Here is a 21,388-nt window from a genome sequence, read left to right as displayed (position 1 = left end):
CGGCTATCACCGGCTATCACTGGCTGTTGGATGTCAATCATTTATTAATCATCGGCTATCACCGGCTATCACTGGCTGTTGGATGTCAATCATTTATTAATCATCGGCTATCACTGGCTGTTGGATGTCAATCATTTATTAATCATCGGCTATCATCGGCTATCACTGCCTGTTGGATGTCAATCATTTATTAATCATCGGCTATCATCGGCTATCACCGGCTGTTGGATGTCAATCATTTATTAATCATCGGCTATCACCGGCTATCACTGGCTGTTGGATGTCAATCATTTATTAATCATCGGCTATCACCGGCTATTGGATGTCAATCATTTATTAATCATCGGCTATCATCGGCTATCACTGGCTGTTGGATGTCAATCATTTGGTCTTCAGGTATAGTTTGAGGGCGGGATGTAGCCCAGTGGTAAAGTGTTTGCTTGATGCATGGTCGGTCTGGGATCGATCCCTATCAGTGGGCCCACTGGGCTATTTTTTGCTCCAGTCAGTGCACCACGACTGGTATATCAAAGGCCGTGGTATGTGCTTTCTTGTCAATGGAATGATGCATATAAAAGATCCCTTGCTGCTAATCGAAAAGAGTAGCTCATGAAGTGGCAACAGTGAGTTTCCTCCCTCAATATCTGTGTGCTCCTTAACCATACGTCCAATGCCATATAACCGTAAATTAAAATGTGTTGAGTGTGTCGTTAAATAAAAACATTTCCTTCCTTCAGTTATAGTTTGTTTTCTTTAACAAAACCATTAAAGCACATTCAATAATTTATCAGTGGCTACTGGATGTCAAACATTTAATCATTTTAACACAGTCTTATGTTTACATCTGTTTTCTTTGAAAGCACTAGAGCACATTGAGTAATTAACCATTATACCAGAACAGAACAGATAGATTGATATTCTAAAAACAGAACAGATAGATTGATATTCTAAAAACAGAAAGATAGATTTATATTCTAAAAACAGAACAGATAGATTGATATTCTAAAAACAGAACAGATAGATTTATATTCTAAAAACAGAACAGATAGATTTATATTCCAAAAACAGAACAGACAGATTTATATTCTAAAAACAGAAAGATATATTTATATTCTAAAAACAGAACAGATAGATTTATATTCTAAAAAACAGAAAGATATATTTATATTCTAAAAACAGAACAGATAGATTTATATTCTAAAAAACAGAACAGATAAGATTGATATTCTAAAAACAGAACAGATAGATTTATATTCTAAAAAACAGAACAGATAGATTTATATTCTAAAAACAGAACAGATAGATTTATATTCTAAAAACAGAACAGATAAGATTGATATTCTAAAAACAGAACAGATAGATTTATATTCTAAAAACAGAACAGATAGATTTATATTCTAAAAACAGAAAGATATATTTATATTCTAAAAACAGAACAGATAGATTTATATTCTAAAAAACAGAACAGATAGATTTATATTCTAAAAAACAGAAAGATATATTTATATTCTAAAAACAGAACAGATAGATTTATATTCTAAAAACAGAACAGATAGATTTATATTCTAAAAAACAGAACAGATAGATTTATATTCTAAAAACAGAACAGATAAGATTGATATTCTAAAAACAGAACAGATAGATTTATATTCTAAAAAACAGAACAGATAGATTTATATTCTAAAAACAGAACAGATAAGATTGATATTCTAAAAACAGAACAGATAGATTTATATTCTAAAAACAGAACAGATAGATTTATATTCTAAAAACAGAACAGATAGATTTATATTTTAAAAACAGAAAGATATATTTATATTCTAAAAACAGAACAGATAGATTTATATTCTAAAAACAGAACAGATAAGATTGATATTCTAAAAACAGAACAGATAGATTTATATTCTAAAAACAGAAAGATATACATGTGTATTTATATTCTAAAAACAGAACAGATAGATTTATATTCTAAAAACAGAACAGATAGATTTATATTCTAAAAAACAGAACAGATAGATTTATATTCTAAAAACAGAACAGATAAGATTGATATTCTAAAAACAGAACAGATAGATTTATATTCTAAAAAACAGAACAGATAGATTTATATTCTAAAAACAGAACAGATAAGATTGATATTCTAAAAACAGAACAGATAGATTTATATTCTAAAAACAGAACAGATAGATTTATATTCTAAAAACAGAACAGATAGATTTATATTTTAAAAACAGAAAGATATATTTATATTCTAAAAACAGAACAGATAGATTTATATTCTAAAAACAGAACAGATAAGATTGATATTCTAAAAACAGAACAGATAGATTTATATTCTAAAAACAGAAAGATATACATGTGTATTTATATTCTAAAAACAGAACAGATAGATTTATATTCTAAAAACAGAACAGATAGATTTATATTCTAAAAACAGAACAGAGATATTTATATTCTAAAAACAGAACAGATAGATTTATATTCTAAAAACAGAACAGATAGATTTATATTCTAAAAAGACAGAAAAGATATATTTATATTCTAAAAACAGAAAAGATATATTTATATTCTAAAAACAGAAAAGATATATTTATATTCTAAAAAGAAAATGTTTTGATCAAGTAATTAAGTAAGTAGATATTCATCTCAATTTTAAAACATTTTTTTTAATCAATTAATAAAAATCCATTAAAATTTGACATTTTTTGTTTACATACATTATGATGAATATCCATAAGTGCTCCTACAAACCAAGTTTCACTTATATAGCTGATGAAACATAAACGATGAGATGAACACAAATATTTATCTGCATTTCACCTTTTAACACGGCAGCACACATTCAGGTAAAAAAATAAAAAGAGAGAAGTAAACAAGTAAAAACAGATTAAGCGATCTTACCCAGGTAACTTCTCCGCCCGTAAGACGTTGGTGCCAATAAAGAGGGGTCGTGCCAAAACCCGATTTGCCTCCAGAAGACTGGCTAGAACTGTACTGTCGTGAACCGTCTGTGCCTTCAGTTGCTGAACACAGAGAAAAACAAACATCTAGAAATGTGTGTATATATATATATCACATTAACCTAGAAATATTTTCATCTTGGTACATGATCTAGCTACATTGTAACCATGACAAAATCTGTATTTCAGGAACTTTTTTTATTAATTTTTACTGTTGATGGTAATTTCGTTTTATATTGGTCATGACAGCACGTTCAAATAGTTGTAGTTTACAGATTCTGTTTGATAACAGGAACAAGATGTGTATCTTAGCTGTACAGCTGTTGTCGGATGTTTTATTATTTGTAGAATTATCTCCCTTAGGGAACTCATTGGGTTATTGATTCTGTTGTACCGGCATTGTGGTTAAGTCATCGGACATAAGTCTGGTAGGTACAGGGTTTGCAGCCCGGTACCGGTTCTCACCCAGAGCGAGTTTTAACAACTCAGTGGGTTCAAGTACGCTATCCTGGGCACCTCAGCTATCTGGGCTGTCTGTCCAGCACAGTGGGTTAGCTGTTAGTTATCAGTGGATAGTCAGAGAGAAGAGAGTGTAGTGGTCTTACGCCTACCCATTGAGCCGGTACTGGGCTGCGAACCCTGTACATACCAGCCTTATGCCCGATGACTTAACCACAACACCACAGAGGCCAGATTTATAAAAAAAAAAAAATTAAATGAGTCTATAAACCGTCCATTTTCTTGCAGTTACATTAAATGTAAGGTGCCACACGTTTTAATCTGTGGCTACAATGTCGTGATATGCTTCTATCAGTGTTAGTAAGAATGTTGAACAATATCGCCAATGTGAGTTGATTTAGTCCGACACAATGTGCCTGAAACTCTTGTGGATATAGGCACGTTAATAAAGTAACAGTAACAGTCCGACAGAACCTGCCTGGACCTCTTGTGGATATAGGCACGTTAATAACGTAACATTAACAGTCCGACAGAACGTGCCTGGACCTCTTGTGGATGGATATAGGCACGTTAATAAAGTAACAGTAATAGTCCGACAGAAAGTGCCTGAAACTCGTGGATATAGGCACGTTAATATAGTAACAGTAACAGTCTGACACAACGTGCCTGGACCGCTTGTTGATATAGGCACGTTAATAAAGTAACAGTAACAGTCCGACAGAACGTGCCTGAAACTCTTGTGGATATAGGCATGTTAATATAGTAACAGAAACAGTCCGACAAAACCTCTATAAATATTGCTTCCAAGGGAGACAACTGTGAGACACTGACCTGCAGGTCTGAGGCAGAGAAGTTGATCGCGGTAACGATAGGACTTCCTAGGATAACCACAGGACGCATGTTGTTCCGCTGCAGGAACGACAGACAAGACGTCAACTGTCCCAACTGGAAAGAAAGAAAGGAATGTTAAACAACATTTAGGTAGTTAGTAAAGGAAAGGAATGTGTGTTTAATGACACCCCAGCACATTGTGTAATCAGTGGCTATTAGGAAAGGAAAGGAATGTCTGTTTAATGACACCTAGCACATTGTTTAATCAGTGACTATTAGGAAAGGAAAGGAATGTGTGTTTAATGACACTTCAGCACATTGTGTAATCAGTGGCTGTTAGGAAAGGAAAGGAATGTGTGTTTAATGACACTTCAGCACATTGTGTAATCAGTGGCTATTAGGAAAGGAAAGGAATGTCTGTTTAATGACACCCCAGCACATTGTTTAATCAGTGGCTGTTAGGAAAGGAAAGGAATGTCTGTTTAATGACACCTAGCACATTGTTTAATCAGTGACTATTAGAAAGGAAAGGAATGTCTGTTTAATGACACCCCAGCACATTGTTTAATCAGTGGCTGTTAGGAAAGGAAAGGAATGTGTGTTTAATGACACTTCAGCACATTGTGTAATCAGTGGCTATTAGGAAAGGAAAGGAATGTCTGTTTAATGACACCCCAGCACATTGTTTAATCAGTGGCTGTTAGGAAAGGAAAGGAATGTCTGTTTAATGACACCTAGCACATTGTTTAATCAGTGACTATTAGAAAGGAAAGGAATGTGTGTTTAATGACACCTCAGCACATTGTTTAATCAGTGGCTATTCGGAAAGGAAAGGAATGTTTGTTTAATGACACCCCAGCACATTGTTTAATCAGTGTCTATTAGGAAAGGAAAGGAAAGTTTGTTTAATAACACCCCAGCACATTGTTTAATCAGTGGCTATTAGGAAAGGAAAGGAATGTTTGTTTAATGACACCCCAGCACATTGTTTAATCAGTAGCTATTAGGAAAGGAAAGGAATGTGTGTTTAATGACACCCCAGCACATTCTTTAATCAGTAGCTATTAGGAAAGGAAAGGAATGTGTGTTTAATGACACCCCAGCACATTGTTTAATCAGTGGCTGTTAGGAAAGGAAAGGAATGTCTGTTTAATGACACCCCAGCATTGTTTAATCAGTGGCTGTTAGGAAAGGAAAGGAATGTGTGTTTAATGACACCCCAGAACATTGTTTATTCAGTGGCTCTTAGGAAAGGAAATAATAATAATAATAAAACTTTATTTGAAGAAAGTAACTCAATTAGTACAAAACTGTTCTCCCTCAAAGCCATCTCTACATATCAGATTGACAGGAAGGTCAGCACATTGTTTACTTACATGTAGAGACTATTGTGCTGTCTATGACATAGCAACTACAACATTCAGCCTAGTGACTATGTATCCATAGTGTTGGCAATCAGATGAAATTTTGTCAGTGATCATCAGTTTGTAGCGGGTCCCCCTGGGACCCTTGTGGATCCACCCTAAACATTGTGTTTTTCTCACCAGCTGTTTCTTGGCAAACACTTCAGGGTAGACCTGAACGATGGCAAATGGGCGCTGCTGCTCGAAGTTGGTGAACTGTTTGAGCCAATAGCGTGCCTCCCGGGGGTCCGTGCCCACCTACAAGAGTAAAACAATGTCATTAGTAACAAGGCCATTCACAGTTCTCTCTGTGTTGTTTACGAGCATACAGACCACACACTAGGGAGGGTGGGCTTAACATCAGTATATGGCTTTTAAACAAATACAAAATCTTCATAAAAATACTACTTAAAACTCAACATTTTTATATACACTTTTAGGAGGGGGTATTAAACTGGTGAATGCTCAAAAAAAAAATTGCGCTTGTAAACAGCTTCCAAGTAATTTTTTTATGATTTAAGAACACAACAAACCTCTTTTGTTTATCCATAGTTAAACTGTTGTTAAGAGAAAACAAGAGAACACTGTGTCAAACTCACCATATACTGCAGAACACAATACTTACAATAATCAACTAAGTCAAGATGTAACATGAAATGGGAACGTTTGATTAATGATACCTTGGCTCGTCTTAAGCTACACTTACATGCAATTGATCTCTAATATTTGGTTATTTAGTTCTTTTTACAACTGGGGGACAGAAACACAGGGAGGAAGACAGACAGACACAAGACAGACAGAGAGAGAGAGAGAAAGAGAGAGAGAAAGAGAGAGAGAGAGAGAGAGAGAGAGAGAGAGAGAGAGAGAGAGAGACAGGCAGACAGACAGACACAGATCATTCATATGCACTTTCCCACAGACAGGACAGTACATACCGCAGTTTTTGATGTACCAGTCGTGATGCACTGGTTGGGAACTTAGAATCTATCAATTCTGCCTCCCATTGCACGTCAGGTGAGCACTCTACCACTGAGCTATATCCAGCCATGGAGACAATTGGGCTAACAACAATTTGACGGTGTCATCCAAGTGAAATTATATTCTATCTGACCTCATCTATTAGATCAAAATCTCACCTGATTCACAAAGAAACTATATTCTATTTGACCAAATAACTCAGTCAGCATGAAATCTCACCTGATCAACACCGGAACTAACAACAATTTGACAGTGCTGTCTAAGTGAAATTATTTTACTTCCACTATTAAGCACACAATGATTGCCAAAGGAACTATATTCTATTTGACCCCAACTATTTACAACTCGGTCAAAATAAAATCTCACCTGATACATAAATCTTTTTCACTTTTCAAATGGTTTATTGTTAATTTAAAATACAGCCAATCTTTTAAAAATATATTGATTGCTGTAACCTGAGCAAAGCACAAAATCCACTGTGATTTAGTCACGTTTTAACCATAATTTCTTCTCTGATGTTTTGTTTGCTTTATTTAAATTATATACATGTAATATTAAAGAGACCATTCTGAACGTACTGCCATTGAAACGATTCCACCCTTTTAACAAACTAAACTCACTAATTAAATACATAGTTTATTTTCTTGTTTACAATATCAGTGCCTGCATTTCAAATGAGTGTTTTGTCCTAATGTTTGTTGTAGTTCAAATTTCATTATATTATATACCGTACACCATTTGGTAATTTTCACATATAACCTTACGAGAGGAAAGCAACTGCATTTGTTTCCATTAGTAGCAAGGGACCTTTTATATGCACCATCCCAGACAGGATAGCACATACCACAGCTTTTGATACATCAGTCGTGGTGCATTGGCTGGAACAAGAAATAGCCCAATTGGCCCACCGATGTGGATCGATCGCAGATCGACTGCGAATCATGCGAGTGCTTTACCACTGGGCTACGTCCCACATCATGACATGATCTGAGACACACTATATACCGGTATCTGACACACTATATACCGGTATCTGACACACTATATACCGGTATCTGACACACTATATACCGGTATTTGTTTGTTTGGCCTTAAATCGGCTCTGTTGGTCGAAAACATTTGACAATGGCAGCACATTCAGAAAGGTCTCTTTAAAAACTAATGAAATCTATATCTCACCAACTGACTTACCACTGAACGTGTGGGTCTGGTTACAACAAATCAACATCATTTTAAGCATGGCTTCAAGACAACATATTTTAGTGCTAATAAAAATGTCTACACATTTCTTTCTTTCTTAACTGTAATTTTTTATTTTATTTTACACAATACTGTACATGTACATGTTAACAAAGACAACTAATTTATTTTTAATTATAACACTATTATAAAATCTGACCTGAAGTAATTAAAAACTGACTTGATAATGAGCACACATGATTAAGTTTACAGAAACTGACCTGAGTGTTCCACCATTGTTAAATTGTTTTCAGTTAACATAACCTTTATAATGCCTAAACTTACTAAATACAGATCCTTCTTTATATATCAGTCTGTACAGTCAGTGCATTTCTCATCGTCCTAATACAGATCCTTCTTTATAGATCACTGTCTGTACATTCAGTGCATTTCTCATCGTCCTAATACAAATCCTTCTTTATAGATCACTGTCTGTACATTCAGTGCATTTCTCATCATCCTGAGAATAATAGCTCAAGATTAATTTTACCTTGTTTTGTTTAACAACACCACTATAGCACCTTGATTTATTAATCATCGGCTATTGGATGTCAAACATTTGGTACGTTTTAGTCTCAGAGAGGAAACCCGCTACATTTTTCTATTAGTAGCAAGAGATCTTTTGTATGCACTTTCCCACAGACAGGATAGCACATACCACTGCCTTTGATGTACCAGTCATGGTGCACTGGTTTGGAAGGGAAAAACCCCAATCAGAATATCTCAAAGAATCCCAGCTTCAGAGGGTCCAGTTTTGAAGGGAAGGAAGGAAATATTTTATTGCATTCAACACATTTTATTTATGGTAATATGGCGTCAGACATATGGCTAAGGACCACAGACTGAGATAGGAAACCCGCTGTCGCCGCTTCATGGGCTACTCTTTTCGATTAGCAGCAAGAGATCTTCTACATGCACCACCCCCACAGACAGGGTAGTACATACCACAGCCTTTGATATACCAGTCGTGGTGCACTAGCTGGAACGAGAAATAGCCCAATGGGCCCACCGACGGGGATCGATCCCAGACCGACCGCGCATCAAGCGAGCGCTGTACCACTGGGCTACGTCCTGCCCCCAGTCTGAAGTGTGTCACCGTATACATATTTCTTTCTATGTATCAAATTGCCGAGACGTAAAACCCAGTTTGAATTAACACCAACATTAGGACGACGAGAAACTGACTGAAAAGGCTCTGTTAGTGAAAACTGTGTTACAATGGTAGCAGACTCAAAACATTCTCCTATAAAAAATATTTCTACTAAACGTAATCAAAGAGAAAGCAGTCCGTAGTCGAGGGGTCTGAACGGAAGTCACAGAAACACTTACTAGACATGTGCCGGATTGAACTCAGACACAGGTGGTCTACACAACTTATCACCTAAAATGTAAAAGATTTTACATTAAACAAAACACCCCCACCACCCGGCACCCACATGCACCAATCCAAACCCTAATGCTGAAAATAACACACAAACAATTAGTATTAAAAAGATTTCTTGTTCTTTAAAAACATTCAAACAAATTGCTTTATATTTGTGCTTTATATTTGTACTTCATTTGTTGGTCAGATTTCATTGTTGTTGTTTTTCGTAGTTTTTTCTTTGTTGTTGTTTGTCGGGTTTCAGGGTTATATATATGGGAGGAGAAGACTTGTGAATGTATATACATACGGTTCGAAATGTTTGGGTGAAAAAAGTAAAGTTTGTTTTATTAATGACGCCACTAGAGCACATTCATTTTTATCTTATCATCGGCTATTGGACATCAAACATATGGTCATTCTGACACTGTTTTTTTAGAGGAAAACCGCTGTCACCACATAGGCTACTCTTTTATGACAGGCAGCAAGGGATCTTTTATTTGCACTTCCCACAGGCAGGATAGCAGCCTGTAGACCGATGGCCTAACCACGACACCACTGAGGCCAGTATTGGGTGAAAAATGAAAGTGCCATAACTCACAAGGATGCTATGTTTGTAGATGGAGCAAGCGCGATGCCAATTTGTAAATGAACCCTACAATTTCAGGGTTGGAGTTGGGGAGGGGGGGGGGGGGGCTCTGCATGAACCCTACAATTTCAGGGTTGGATTTGGGATGGGGGGGCTCTGCATGAACCCTACAATTTCAGGGTTGGATTTGGGATGGGGGGCTCTGCATGAACCCTACAATTTCAGGGTTGGATTTGGGGAGGGGGGCTCTGCATGAACCCTACAATTTCAGGCATTGAAATAAGCCGATAACGGTCATTCAAGAAAATCGAGAATGGCACAGGTACATCGTTCTCCGCAAAATATTCTTAAACTAAAAGTAAAACATTGATATGAATAAATAACACTGTGAAAGGATTGTGAGTCGTAATAATGGATACAATGTGTCCTAACCTGCAGGCTAACAGGTGTGTATTTCGTGGTAATGGGTTACCAGACACGTGGTTTATTTCAATGCCTGCAACCTGCCACTTGATGATATAATTTACAGGTAGTCGTGTATTGCAAACACAGTTTGAGGTAATCGTTTACATTTTTATTCCATTTTGCAGATCATGATCTAAAACCATCATTAAACAGTCATTTTGACTCCCAATCAGACAAGTTGTTTTGAATGACCAGTTCATCCCAGTCAGCAAGAATCATTTGCATCCATTCTGAAAACCTCCATCTTGTTAACAGACTTTATTTGGGCAGAATCAAGACAATTACTTGAGCGTGTGTTTTCCTCTTTACTTAACATCAGGATGGGCAGGAATATTATGAAAGTCAGCTAAAGGTTGTTTTTTGGTGAGACGACACCACTAGAGCACATTAACTTATTAATCATCGGTTATTGGATGTCAAATACTTGATAATTTTGACATAAACTTAAGAGAAAAGTTGCTAAATGTTTCATTACTAGCAAGTGATCTTTAATATATACACACAGGACAGCACATACCATACCTGTGATGAGGCACGTTCTCACAGACAGGTCTTCATATACCTGTCCTTGTGCACTGGTTGGATAATTTAACAAATGGAGATGTCCACTGAGGGGATTCGATCCTTGGACACACTAAGCACTGTACTTACAAACTTGTGTTCATACACATGTACAGCACTCATACAGTTTACTCATGGTTACACCAAGGTTACAGTGCACTTGTGTTATGCTTTTTTGTTGAATAACAACATGGTCTTAACAATGCATTATTCATCCATTCTACAAGACTATTGTATATTTTACATGATGAATAACAACATGGTCTTAATAATGCATTCTTCATCAATTCTACAAGACTCTATTGTATATTTTACATGTTGAATAACAACATGGTCTTAATAATGCATTCTTCATCCAATTCTACAAGACTCTATTGTATATTTTACATGTTGAATAACAACATGGTCTTAATAATGCATTCTTCATCAATTCTACAAGACTCTATTGTATATTTTACATGTTGAATAACAACATGGTCTTAATAATGCATTCTTCATCAATTCTACAAGACTCTATTGTATATTTTACATGTTGAATAACAACATGGTCTTAATAATGCATTCTTCATCCAATTCTACAAGACTCTATTGTATATTTTACATGTTGAATAACAACATGGTCTTAATAATGCATTCTTCATCAATTCTACAAGACTCTATTGTATATTTTACATGTTGAATAACAACATGGTCTTAATAATGCATTCTTCATCAATTCTACAAGACTCTATTGTATATTTTACATGTTGAATAACAACATGGTCTTAATAATGCATTCTTCATCCAATTCTACAAGACTCTATTGTATATTCTACATATTGAATAACAACATGGTCTTAATAATGCATTCTTCATCCAATTCTACAAGACTCTATTGTATATTCTACATGTTGAATAACAACATGGTCTTAATAATGCATTCTTCATCCAATTCTACAACTCTATTGTATATTCTACATGTTGAATACCAACATGGTCTTAATAATGCATTCTTCATCCAATTCTACAAGACTCTATTGTATATTCTACATGTTGAATAATAACATGGTCTTAACAATGCATTATTCATCCATTCTACAAGACTATTGTATATTCTACATGTTCTACATTATAGAATTACATGTACATGTACAATGTAGGTTACATAATAAAATAAACATGACGACTAGAACCAGTCAAAGAAAAACATACTTAGAAAAATAAACTTTCAAATAATAATAAAAAGCATATTAAAAAACAATTGTTATTAAAATATTAACAATGTATTTGTTTTCTTCTCAATAACATCTAAACGAAGAAAAAGAGTAGTATCAGGGAAATATTTTATAATAACTTTAATCCTGGGTTTTTTTTAAATACATACAGTACACAAAGTAACATATTCCAAACATTTACATTTGTGTAGTTCTTGCATTGCACAACTTTAATATAATCACCTCTGAAGTGTCCTTCTAACTGAATCAGCTGAATAAAACAGTAAAATAATCACTTACAACTAGAAGATGATTACAGCGGCGCCAGACAACGCAAGAACGTGTTTTTAAATATTGTTTTTAAGACCATTTTTATTTTTAAAATAAATAAATTGTTATTTTCGAACTACATGTATTTTGTTTTGGTGCTTAGAAATTGTAGGCACCAAGGCATTCAACATGTGTGGGTCTATAGTACTCTAGGAAATTGTAAACTTGCCTAATAAAGTGGTTAATTTCATTAATTTTTCATATTAAGTAGGATTGCAAGGAAAATTAAATAACCGGTTACTTTCTTAAGATATCGGCTTTATCCTGCTCAAGCCTTGATGCATTCACCATCCTAACCTTCACAGAATAAATGGGATATCTAAAACCAGTAACCAGTAACTGATGTCGCCCATCAAACTGACGACACTGGTATCACTACATACATGTATATTATAATGCTCTATGGATCTGTATGTTTTCCCTGGAGTGATATCGCATATAAAATGACATGATTGGTGAGTTAAAAGTGTTTACGATGGATGTATGGCACGTTTACTGAGAATATAAGCCTACTGTTAGCTACAATGATGAGTTTTAAAAACAGAACATTTCAAAACACATCGGCCATTTGCACAGTGATGACCTGCATGCCAAATCCACACAATTCTATGAAATTAATGCTTATAAAAGTGACTACTCCATGACGCACAAGTTAACTGTGCCCAAGCTACAGGGAACATTTTGTTTAGCAATATTTCTAAATTGATCAGCAATTAAAATTGTGTAGCGATCTGTGAAACTTGTGTAGCGAATCGCGACAATACTGAACAAATGGTCCCTGAGCTGATGTCATATTTGAGGTGTCATTGTAAACGATGTTTGACTATTTGAGGTGTCATTGTAAACGACATTTTAATATTTGAGGTGTCATTGTAAACGATGTTTGAATATTTGAGGTGTCGTAAACGATGTTTGAATATTTGAGGTGTCATTGTAAACAATGTTTGAATATTTGAGGTGTCATTATAAACGATGTTTGAATATTTGAGGTGTCGTTGTAAACGATGTTTGAATATTTGAGGTGTCGTTGTAAATGATGTTTGAATATTTGAGGTGTCGTTGTAAACGATGTTTGAATATTTGAGGTGTCGTAAACGATGTTTGAATATTTGAGGTGTCGTAAACGATGTTTGAATATCTGAGGTGTCATAAACAATGTTTGAATATTTGAGGTGTCGTAAACAATGTTTGAATATTTGAGGTGTCGTAAACGATGTTTGAATATTTGAGGTGTCGTAAACGATGTTTGAATATCTGAGGTGTCGTTGTAAACGATGTTTGAATTTCTTTTACAGCTGTTTTAGGATACATTTATGTTAAAAACAGAATACTGCACCAGTGTCATTAAATACCATTTATCTTACAACTCATTAAATACCATTTATCTTACAACTCGATAAATACTATTTATCTTACAACTCATTAAATACCATTTATCTTACAACTCGTTAAATACCATTTATCTTACAACCTCATTTGGCACATCTTAAAACAACTTGTTGTAAAATTATAGGATATTAAACAAGCTTCCATTGCATATCATGTTTATGTCCTGAATGAAATAATTTTCAACTGTAACAAGCTTTAGCAATAAAAACCATTTCACGAGGGATATAAACATGATATGAAATGGTAGAGTTGAATATCCTATTTATTACCCATCACTGATATCAGTTTACATCCCTAACTCCTTTGTTTAATATTCCTTTGTGTGCTATTCTTGGAGATGGACAACCCGACACTACATCGTGTTCTTAAAACCATCGCGGGGACACACTACCGTTCCATCACCAAGGAGTTAGCAGACTCCGACTACCGGCAGTTCCTCCCGCAGCTTGAGATCACCGGATTCATCGGATCCCCCTAGACGCCAACCTCCTTTCCTCCGTGAGTAACCTCCTTTTTGGGGCTAGTTAGACTTTAAATGTTTTGGAATGCAGTTCAAAAATTTTATGTTTATTTTTTTATAAATAGTCTAACGCATTTTGTTTTGGCGCCCGTTCAATTGCTCAAAATCACCTTAAAACTTTTCGGCCGAGCAGTCTTAACCATTTTTGGCTAAAATTTTAGAGTCCAGACATGTATCGGTATGCAGTACTCTTTGTAGACTTAGGTAAAAAACAGGCTTCACCGAGGAATCGAAATTCAGCCAATCAGAACACGGCTCCCACTCGGTGTTACTTCTTGTTTATGAAGTGTCTGCTAGTCGGTCCGCGCTTACTAAATGGCTTTTTTCCAAATTCCGCCCACTTCAAACTTACTTACCCCCCCCCCCCCCCCCCCTGCTCCGGAGTCAGTCACTGGCGAAGTCAGAGGCTAATTCCGCAGTGGGCGTGCCTGAACCTTCGTGGATAGGGGCACGTAAATATAGTTACCCATACCCATAATATTCCAGTTATGTTGATCATAGAGCACCAGTCATGTGACATCATCGCATGATGTCGAGGTGTTACGACCAACTTGGCATTCTAGTGTGATGTAACATTTTGATGTTTAACCATATGGGTAATAATAAATATTATGTCACAGCTGTTCATAGAGTATTGTCAATATTGAGCAACATGTGCACCTTTGTTTCCTTTCTCACACAAGCAAACCTAAAGCTATGAAGTGTTTAACTTTGTTCCATTTTGTTATTTTTGTATAGCATAAACATTCTTGGTTTCCATAGCCCATAAGACTTAAAATTGATAACGAAAAAGCCACACCCCAGGGGGCTACATAATGAGCAGAGTTATATAAATAAGCGACAAACAGCGAATGTTCTCCGCTGCGGATCAAATCGTACCTCGCTGAGGAAGCGTTTGAGGTCGGGGGTCGTGTCGAGCGACGCAGTCAGTCCATCTCCAGACATCTCAGTCATCAGCTGAGCCCACGTGACCCCCGTCGCCGCCGACGACAGTCGGGACACGCTCGTAGCACTGGTACTCTGGGATCTGAAACACACAAACAGATCATCACCATGACGACACACCGAAGCCAACGCCCGCCATCATAACTGTGCACGTTAAATCCACAAACAGATCATCACCATGACGACGCACCGAAGCCCACGCCCGCCATCATAACTGTGTACGTTAAATCCTCGTGCACCGGCCGCGGTGGTGTAGTGGTTAAGCCATCAGATATATGTCTGGTAGGTACTCGGTTCACTGTCCGGTACCGGCTCTCATACTGAGCGTGTTTTAACAACTGAATGGGTAGGTATAAGACCACTACACCAACTTCTCTCTCACTAGCCACTAACAACTAACCCAATGTCCTGGACAGAAAGCCCAGATAGCTAACTTTAGTGCCCAGGATAACATGCTTGAACCGTAATTGGATATAAGCACGAAAATAAGTTGGAAAAACAATATCCTCGTAAAATCAGGGCACAGTATTTCACGTCAACTGTCGTTCTGTTTGCAGGATGAATATGCAACTTTAAACTCACGGGAACACCCACTGATCACGAGGTGTACATACATGTAATGATGTATATTCTAAAACTGAAAATTATACATTCCAAGATCATCAGAACTTTATTCACCATGCAAATACAACTGGTGCAAATAAGCAATTGGGTACCGAGTATTTTGGTGAGAATCATGTGAAACAAGTTCCAGTTAACTTAAAATTAAAAATATTATCCCCTGTAAAATGGACTACAACAGGGCTTCTAAATTATGGTAGCCCCACTCCCATGGCTAGTGATATTCAGTGTTGGGCTAGTATATAACTACTATTGCCATGCCCAACAGCTAGTGAAAAATAAAAAAAGTCAAATGTTGAAATTAAGTCTATTTTGTAAATATGAATATCCTGCCCCCACCCAAAACCCACAATGTGTTTTTAAGCTCTATCTCCCTCTTTAGGTGACATATCGGATTATTACTATTTAGTAAAATTATATTAACTTAAAGTAAAGTAGGGCTAGTGAGTTTTTAATGGTGGCTAGTACATTTTTAAAATCTCTGATCCCTTGGCTAGTGGATTTTATAAAAATTCTAGAACCCTGTATAATATAAACTTTTAACTTTGATTTAATAGATAATATAACGACACGATTAGATCACATTCATCTGTTTATCATCAGCTAGTGATGTCCTGGTAACCTGAACGACCATTCTCCACTTATTTTGATGCCTGTGACATTCTGAACGAGAAAAGTGTTTTTTAATATATGTAAAATATCAACTGAGTCGGCAGAGCCTCCACAAATACCGATTAATTAAATAAGGTTGATATTTTACACATTAAAAAGACATGAGTAGCAAATTCTATTTATAAATCCTGTAACACTTCAAAAATAACATTTTAATTCAATTTTCAGTAAATGACATTACTAAAGTCGCCACCATCGGCAATATGACATCATCACGATTAGCACAAATTAGTTTGACATCATGCATTTTAACTAAATCTTTGAAAATGTTATGCTCAGGTATACAGGTCTTGTTGGCTTGTAAACAAATTACCCATCCACAGCAACACATTACCTAGATACCGGGTTAATAAAGTAAATAATCATATAGGTTTATGACAAGAATATCATGGATAAGTTGTAGGATAAATATATATAACAGTCGTTAAAACGGCTCTACCAGTAGGGATCATGCTACACTAGCAATATAACGGTCGTTAAAGCGGCTCTACCAGTCGGGATCATGCTACACTAGCAATATAACGGTCGTTAAAACGGCTCTACCAGTCGGGATCATGCTACACTAGCAATATAACGGTCGTTAAAACGGCTCTACCAGTCGGGATCATGCTACACTAGCAATATAACGGTCGTTAAAACGGCTCTACCAGTCGGGATCATGCTACACTAGCAATATAACGGTCGTTAAAACGGCTCTACCAGTCGGGATCATGCTACACTAGCAATATAACGGTCGTTAAAACGGCTCTACCAGTCGGGATCATGCTACACTAGCAATATAACGGTCGTTAAAACGGCTCTACCAGTCGGGACCATGCTACACTAGCAATATAACAGTCGTTAAGACGGGATCATGCTACACTAGCAATATAACAGTCGTTAAGACGGGATCATGCTACACTAGCAATATAACATTTGTTAAAACGGCTCTACCAGACGGGATCATGCTACACTAGCAATATAACAGTCGTTAAAACAGCTCTACCAGACGGGATCATGCTACACTAGCAATATAACAGTCGTTAAGACGGGATCATGCTACACTAGCAATATAACAGTCGTTAAAACGGCTCTACCAGACGGGATCATGCTACACTAGCAATATAACAGTCGTTAAGACGGGATCATGCTACACTAGCAATATAACAGTCGTTAAAACGGCTCTACCAGACGGGATCATGCTACACTAGCAATATAACAGTCGTTAAAACGGCTCTACCAGTCGGGATCATGCTACACTAGCAATATAACAGTCGTTAAAACGGCTCTACCAGTCGGGACCATGCTACACTAGCAATATAACAGTCGTTAAAACGGCTCTACCAGTCGGGATCATGCTACACTAGCAATATAACGGTCGTTAAAACGGCTCTACCAGACGGGATCATGCTACACTAGCAATATAACGGTCGTTAAAGCGGCTCTACCAGTCAAAATCATGCTACACTAGCAATATAACGGTCGTTAAAACGGCTCTACCAGTCAGGACCATGCTACACTAGCAACATAACAGTCGTTAAAACGGCTCTACCAGACGGGATCATGCTACACTAGCAATATAACAGTCGTTAAAACGGCTCTACCAGTCAGGACCATGCTACACTAGCAATATAACAGTCATTAAAACGGCTCTACCAGTCGGGATCATGCTACACTAGCAATATAACAGTCGTTAAGACGGGATCATGCTACACTAGCAATATAACAGTCGTTAAAACGGCTCTACCAGACGGGATCATGCTACACTAGCAATATAACAGTCGTTAAAACGGCTCTACCAGTCGGGATCATGCTACATTAGCAATATAACAGTCGTTAAGATGGGATCATGCTACACTAGCAATATAAAGGTCGTTAAAACGGCTCTACCAGTCGGGATCATGCTACATTAGCAATATAACAGTCGTTAAGACAGGATCATGCTACACTAGCAATATAACAGTCGTTAAAACGGCTCTACCAGTCGGGATCATGCTACATTAGCAATATAACAGTCGTTAAGACGGAATCATGCTACACTAGCAATATAACGGTCGTTAAAACGGCTCTACCAGTCGGGATCATGCTACATTAGCAATATAACAGTCGTTAAGATGGGATCATGCTACACTAGCAATATAACAGTCGTTAAAATGGCTCTACCAGTCGGGATCATGCTACATTAGCAATATAACAGTCGTTAAGACGGGATCATGCTACACTAGCAATATAACAGTCGTTAAGACGGGATCATGCTACACTAGCAATATAACGGTCGTTAAAACGGCTCTAGCTGTCAGGATCATGCTACACTAGCAATATAACAGTCGTTAAGACGGGATCATGCTACACTAGCAATATAACGGTCGTTAAAACGGCTCTACCAGTCGGGATCATGCTACACTAGCAATATAACGGTCGTTAAAACGGCTCTACCAGTCGGGATCATGCTACACTAGCAATATAACAGTCGTTAAAACGGCTCTACCAGTCGGGATCATGCTACACTAGCAATATAACGGTAGTTAAAGCGGCTCTACCAGTCGGGATCATACTACACTAGCAATATAACGGTCGTTAAAGCGGCTCTACCAGTCAAAATCATGCTACACTAGCAATATAACGGTCGTTAAAGCGGCTCTACCAGTCAAAATCATGCTACACTAGCAATATAACAGTCGTTAAAACGGCTCTACCAGTCGGGATCATGCTACACTAGCAATATAACGGTCGTTAAAGCGGCTCTACCAGTCGGGATCATGCTACACTAGCAATATAACGGTCGTTAAAACGGCTCTACCAGTCGGGATCATGCTACACTAGCAATATAACGGTCGTTAAAACGGCTCTACCAGTCGGGATCATGCTACACTAGCAATATAACGGTCGTTAAAACGGCTCTACCAGTCGGGATCATGCTACACTAGCAATATAACGGTCGTTAAAACGGCTCTACCAGTCGGGATCATGCTACACTAGCAATATAACGGTCGTTAAAACGGCTCTACCAGTCGGGATCATGCTACACTAGCAATATAACGGTCGTTAAAACGGCTCTACCAGTCGGGATCATGCTACACTAGCAATATAACGGTCGTTAAAGCGGCTCTACCAGTCGGGATCATGCTACACTAGCAATAAAACGACTCTACCAGTTGGGATCATGCTACACTAGCAATATAACGGTCGTTAAAGCGGCTCTACCAGTCGGGATCATGCTACACTAGCAATATAACGGTCGTTAAAGCGGCTCTACCAGTCGGGATCATGCTACACTAGCAATATAACGGTCGTTAAAACGGCTCTACTAGTCGGGATCATGCTACACTAGCAATATAACGGTCGTTAAAGCGGCTCTACCAGTCGGGATCATGCTACACTAGCAATATAACAGTCGTTAAAAAGGGCTCTATCAGTCGGGATCATGCTACACTAGCAATATAAGAGTCGTTAAAAAGGGCTCTACCAGTTGGGATCATGCTAGAAATATATGGTATGTGCTATCCTGTCTGTGGGATGGTGCATATAAAAGATCCCTTGCTACTATTGGGAAAATGTAAACTACAGGTTTTCACCTCTAAGACTACGTCAAAATAACCAAATGTTTGACATCCAATAACCGATGATTAATAAATCATTGTGCTCTAGTGGTGTCGTTAAACAAAACAAAGCGTAACTTTATGTTTTAGCAGACATGACTAGGTTATGTAAAAGTTGTGTGAAATGTCCAGGAACACATACCGTATGACTGAATTCATCTTTGGGTCGAAGCCGTTTGTAAATTTCCGTGGATTCGCTAGACAGCCACATATTTTACACATGTTGGCGTCCATCGTCGACTTGACAAGCTTGCACGACTGTGCCATTTTGCATGACTGTGTGATCTGTTTGGCTGAGTTCTTGGAGAACGTGTTGATATTGCGCTGCCCGCCAGCCACACACTGCGAACACAGCGCAGCCAGCAGTGGTGATTTCACGCTGTGAACAAGGGTCGTTGTCGCGGTCACAGACATGTTGATTACTAGGTTACTATGACAACAGAATCTGTAAAAAGATAAACATACATTATATATATATATAGATGCTACCTGTACAGGTTAACTACTGTCAGAATGAGTTGTCAAGTTCTCCTCCTACAGCAATGTTAAAATAACAATAAAATCTGAAAATACAAATATGACATCAGGGCTCATAATAGCGGTCTGTGAAAAGCAAAAAGCTGTCTATTGCTTATACCTAGCAGGTGAAACAGACAATCATCTGTTACAACTACTGCCATATCGCAGGCCATTTGTCAAGAGATATACGACTGTCATTTTATTTAGCTTGTTTATCTGTTGTATTTTAATTCCATAATGCTCTAAATTAGCCTATACCTTAGAAGGCCTCGTTTTCTACAAACTAAAACAAAATACACCCATGACACCTTATTCCATGTTATCTAATTTTCAGCAGGCCATATTTTCGTCCATAGAAATATAGAGTTCAGCAAGTCCAGTAAAAACCAATGAATACATTGATTGTATTTATCTGCTAAACTCTTGATTTTTTCGGGGCACTTCGTTTGTTAGCCAAACCATCAAGTAACAATGATAGGGAACAGTCCCTTTAAAAACTTCCAAGAGATTGCTGCTTTAATTAAGGTAATTTTTACTAAAACCTCACTAAAACTGAATGTTACACGTAGGTTACACGTAGGCTAAAGAGATTAAATTAATCACTCGAAAATGAATCTGATAATCGACCTCTTGCCGATCAGGACAGCGATACCGACAGATGACACATCATGACATCAACTGGGTCATTCCACTCATCGAGAGAAGCTTCAGCCGCAACTAGCGCCCTACGCCGATATGCCCATATGGGCGAGATTCCATTTTAATAACACTGC

General features: G+C 37.2%; 1 protein-coding gene across 1 annotated transcript in view; it reads right to left on the bottom strand.

Annotated features, from left to right (window-relative positions):
- LOC121387815 (N-acetylglutamate synthase, mitochondrial-like) overlaps positions 1 to 20,750 on the bottom strand; it is a 36,249-nt gene extending 15,499 nt beyond the window's left edge. The window contains exons 1-5 of the mRNA XM_041519032.1: positions 20,239 to 20,750; positions 15,160 to 15,307; positions 5,795 to 5,911; positions 4,251 to 4,364; positions 2,902 to 3,023 (exon numbers count right to left, since the gene is read on the bottom strand). Of these exons, the coding sequence (XP_041374966.1) occupies positions 2,902 to 3,023; positions 4,251 to 4,364; positions 5,795 to 5,911; positions 15,160 to 15,307; positions 20,239 to 20,510 (773 nt within the window). The 5' untranslated portion in view covers positions 20,511 to 20,750. The remainder of the gene's footprint in view (positions 1 to 2,901; positions 3,024 to 4,250; positions 4,365 to 5,794; positions 5,912 to 15,159; positions 15,308 to 20,238) is intronic.
- Positions 20,751 to 21,388: the final 638 nt, after the last annotated feature.

Source organism: Gigantopelta aegis, chromosome 13 (genome assembly GCF_016097555.1).
Source record: "Gigantopelta aegis isolate Gae_Host chromosome 13, Gae_host_genome, whole genome shotgun sequence".
NCBI lineage: Eukaryota > Metazoa > Mollusca > Gastropoda > Neomphalida > Peltospiridae > Gigantopelta > Gigantopelta aegis.
This window is presented reverse-complemented; position numbering and strand designations above follow the sequence as displayed.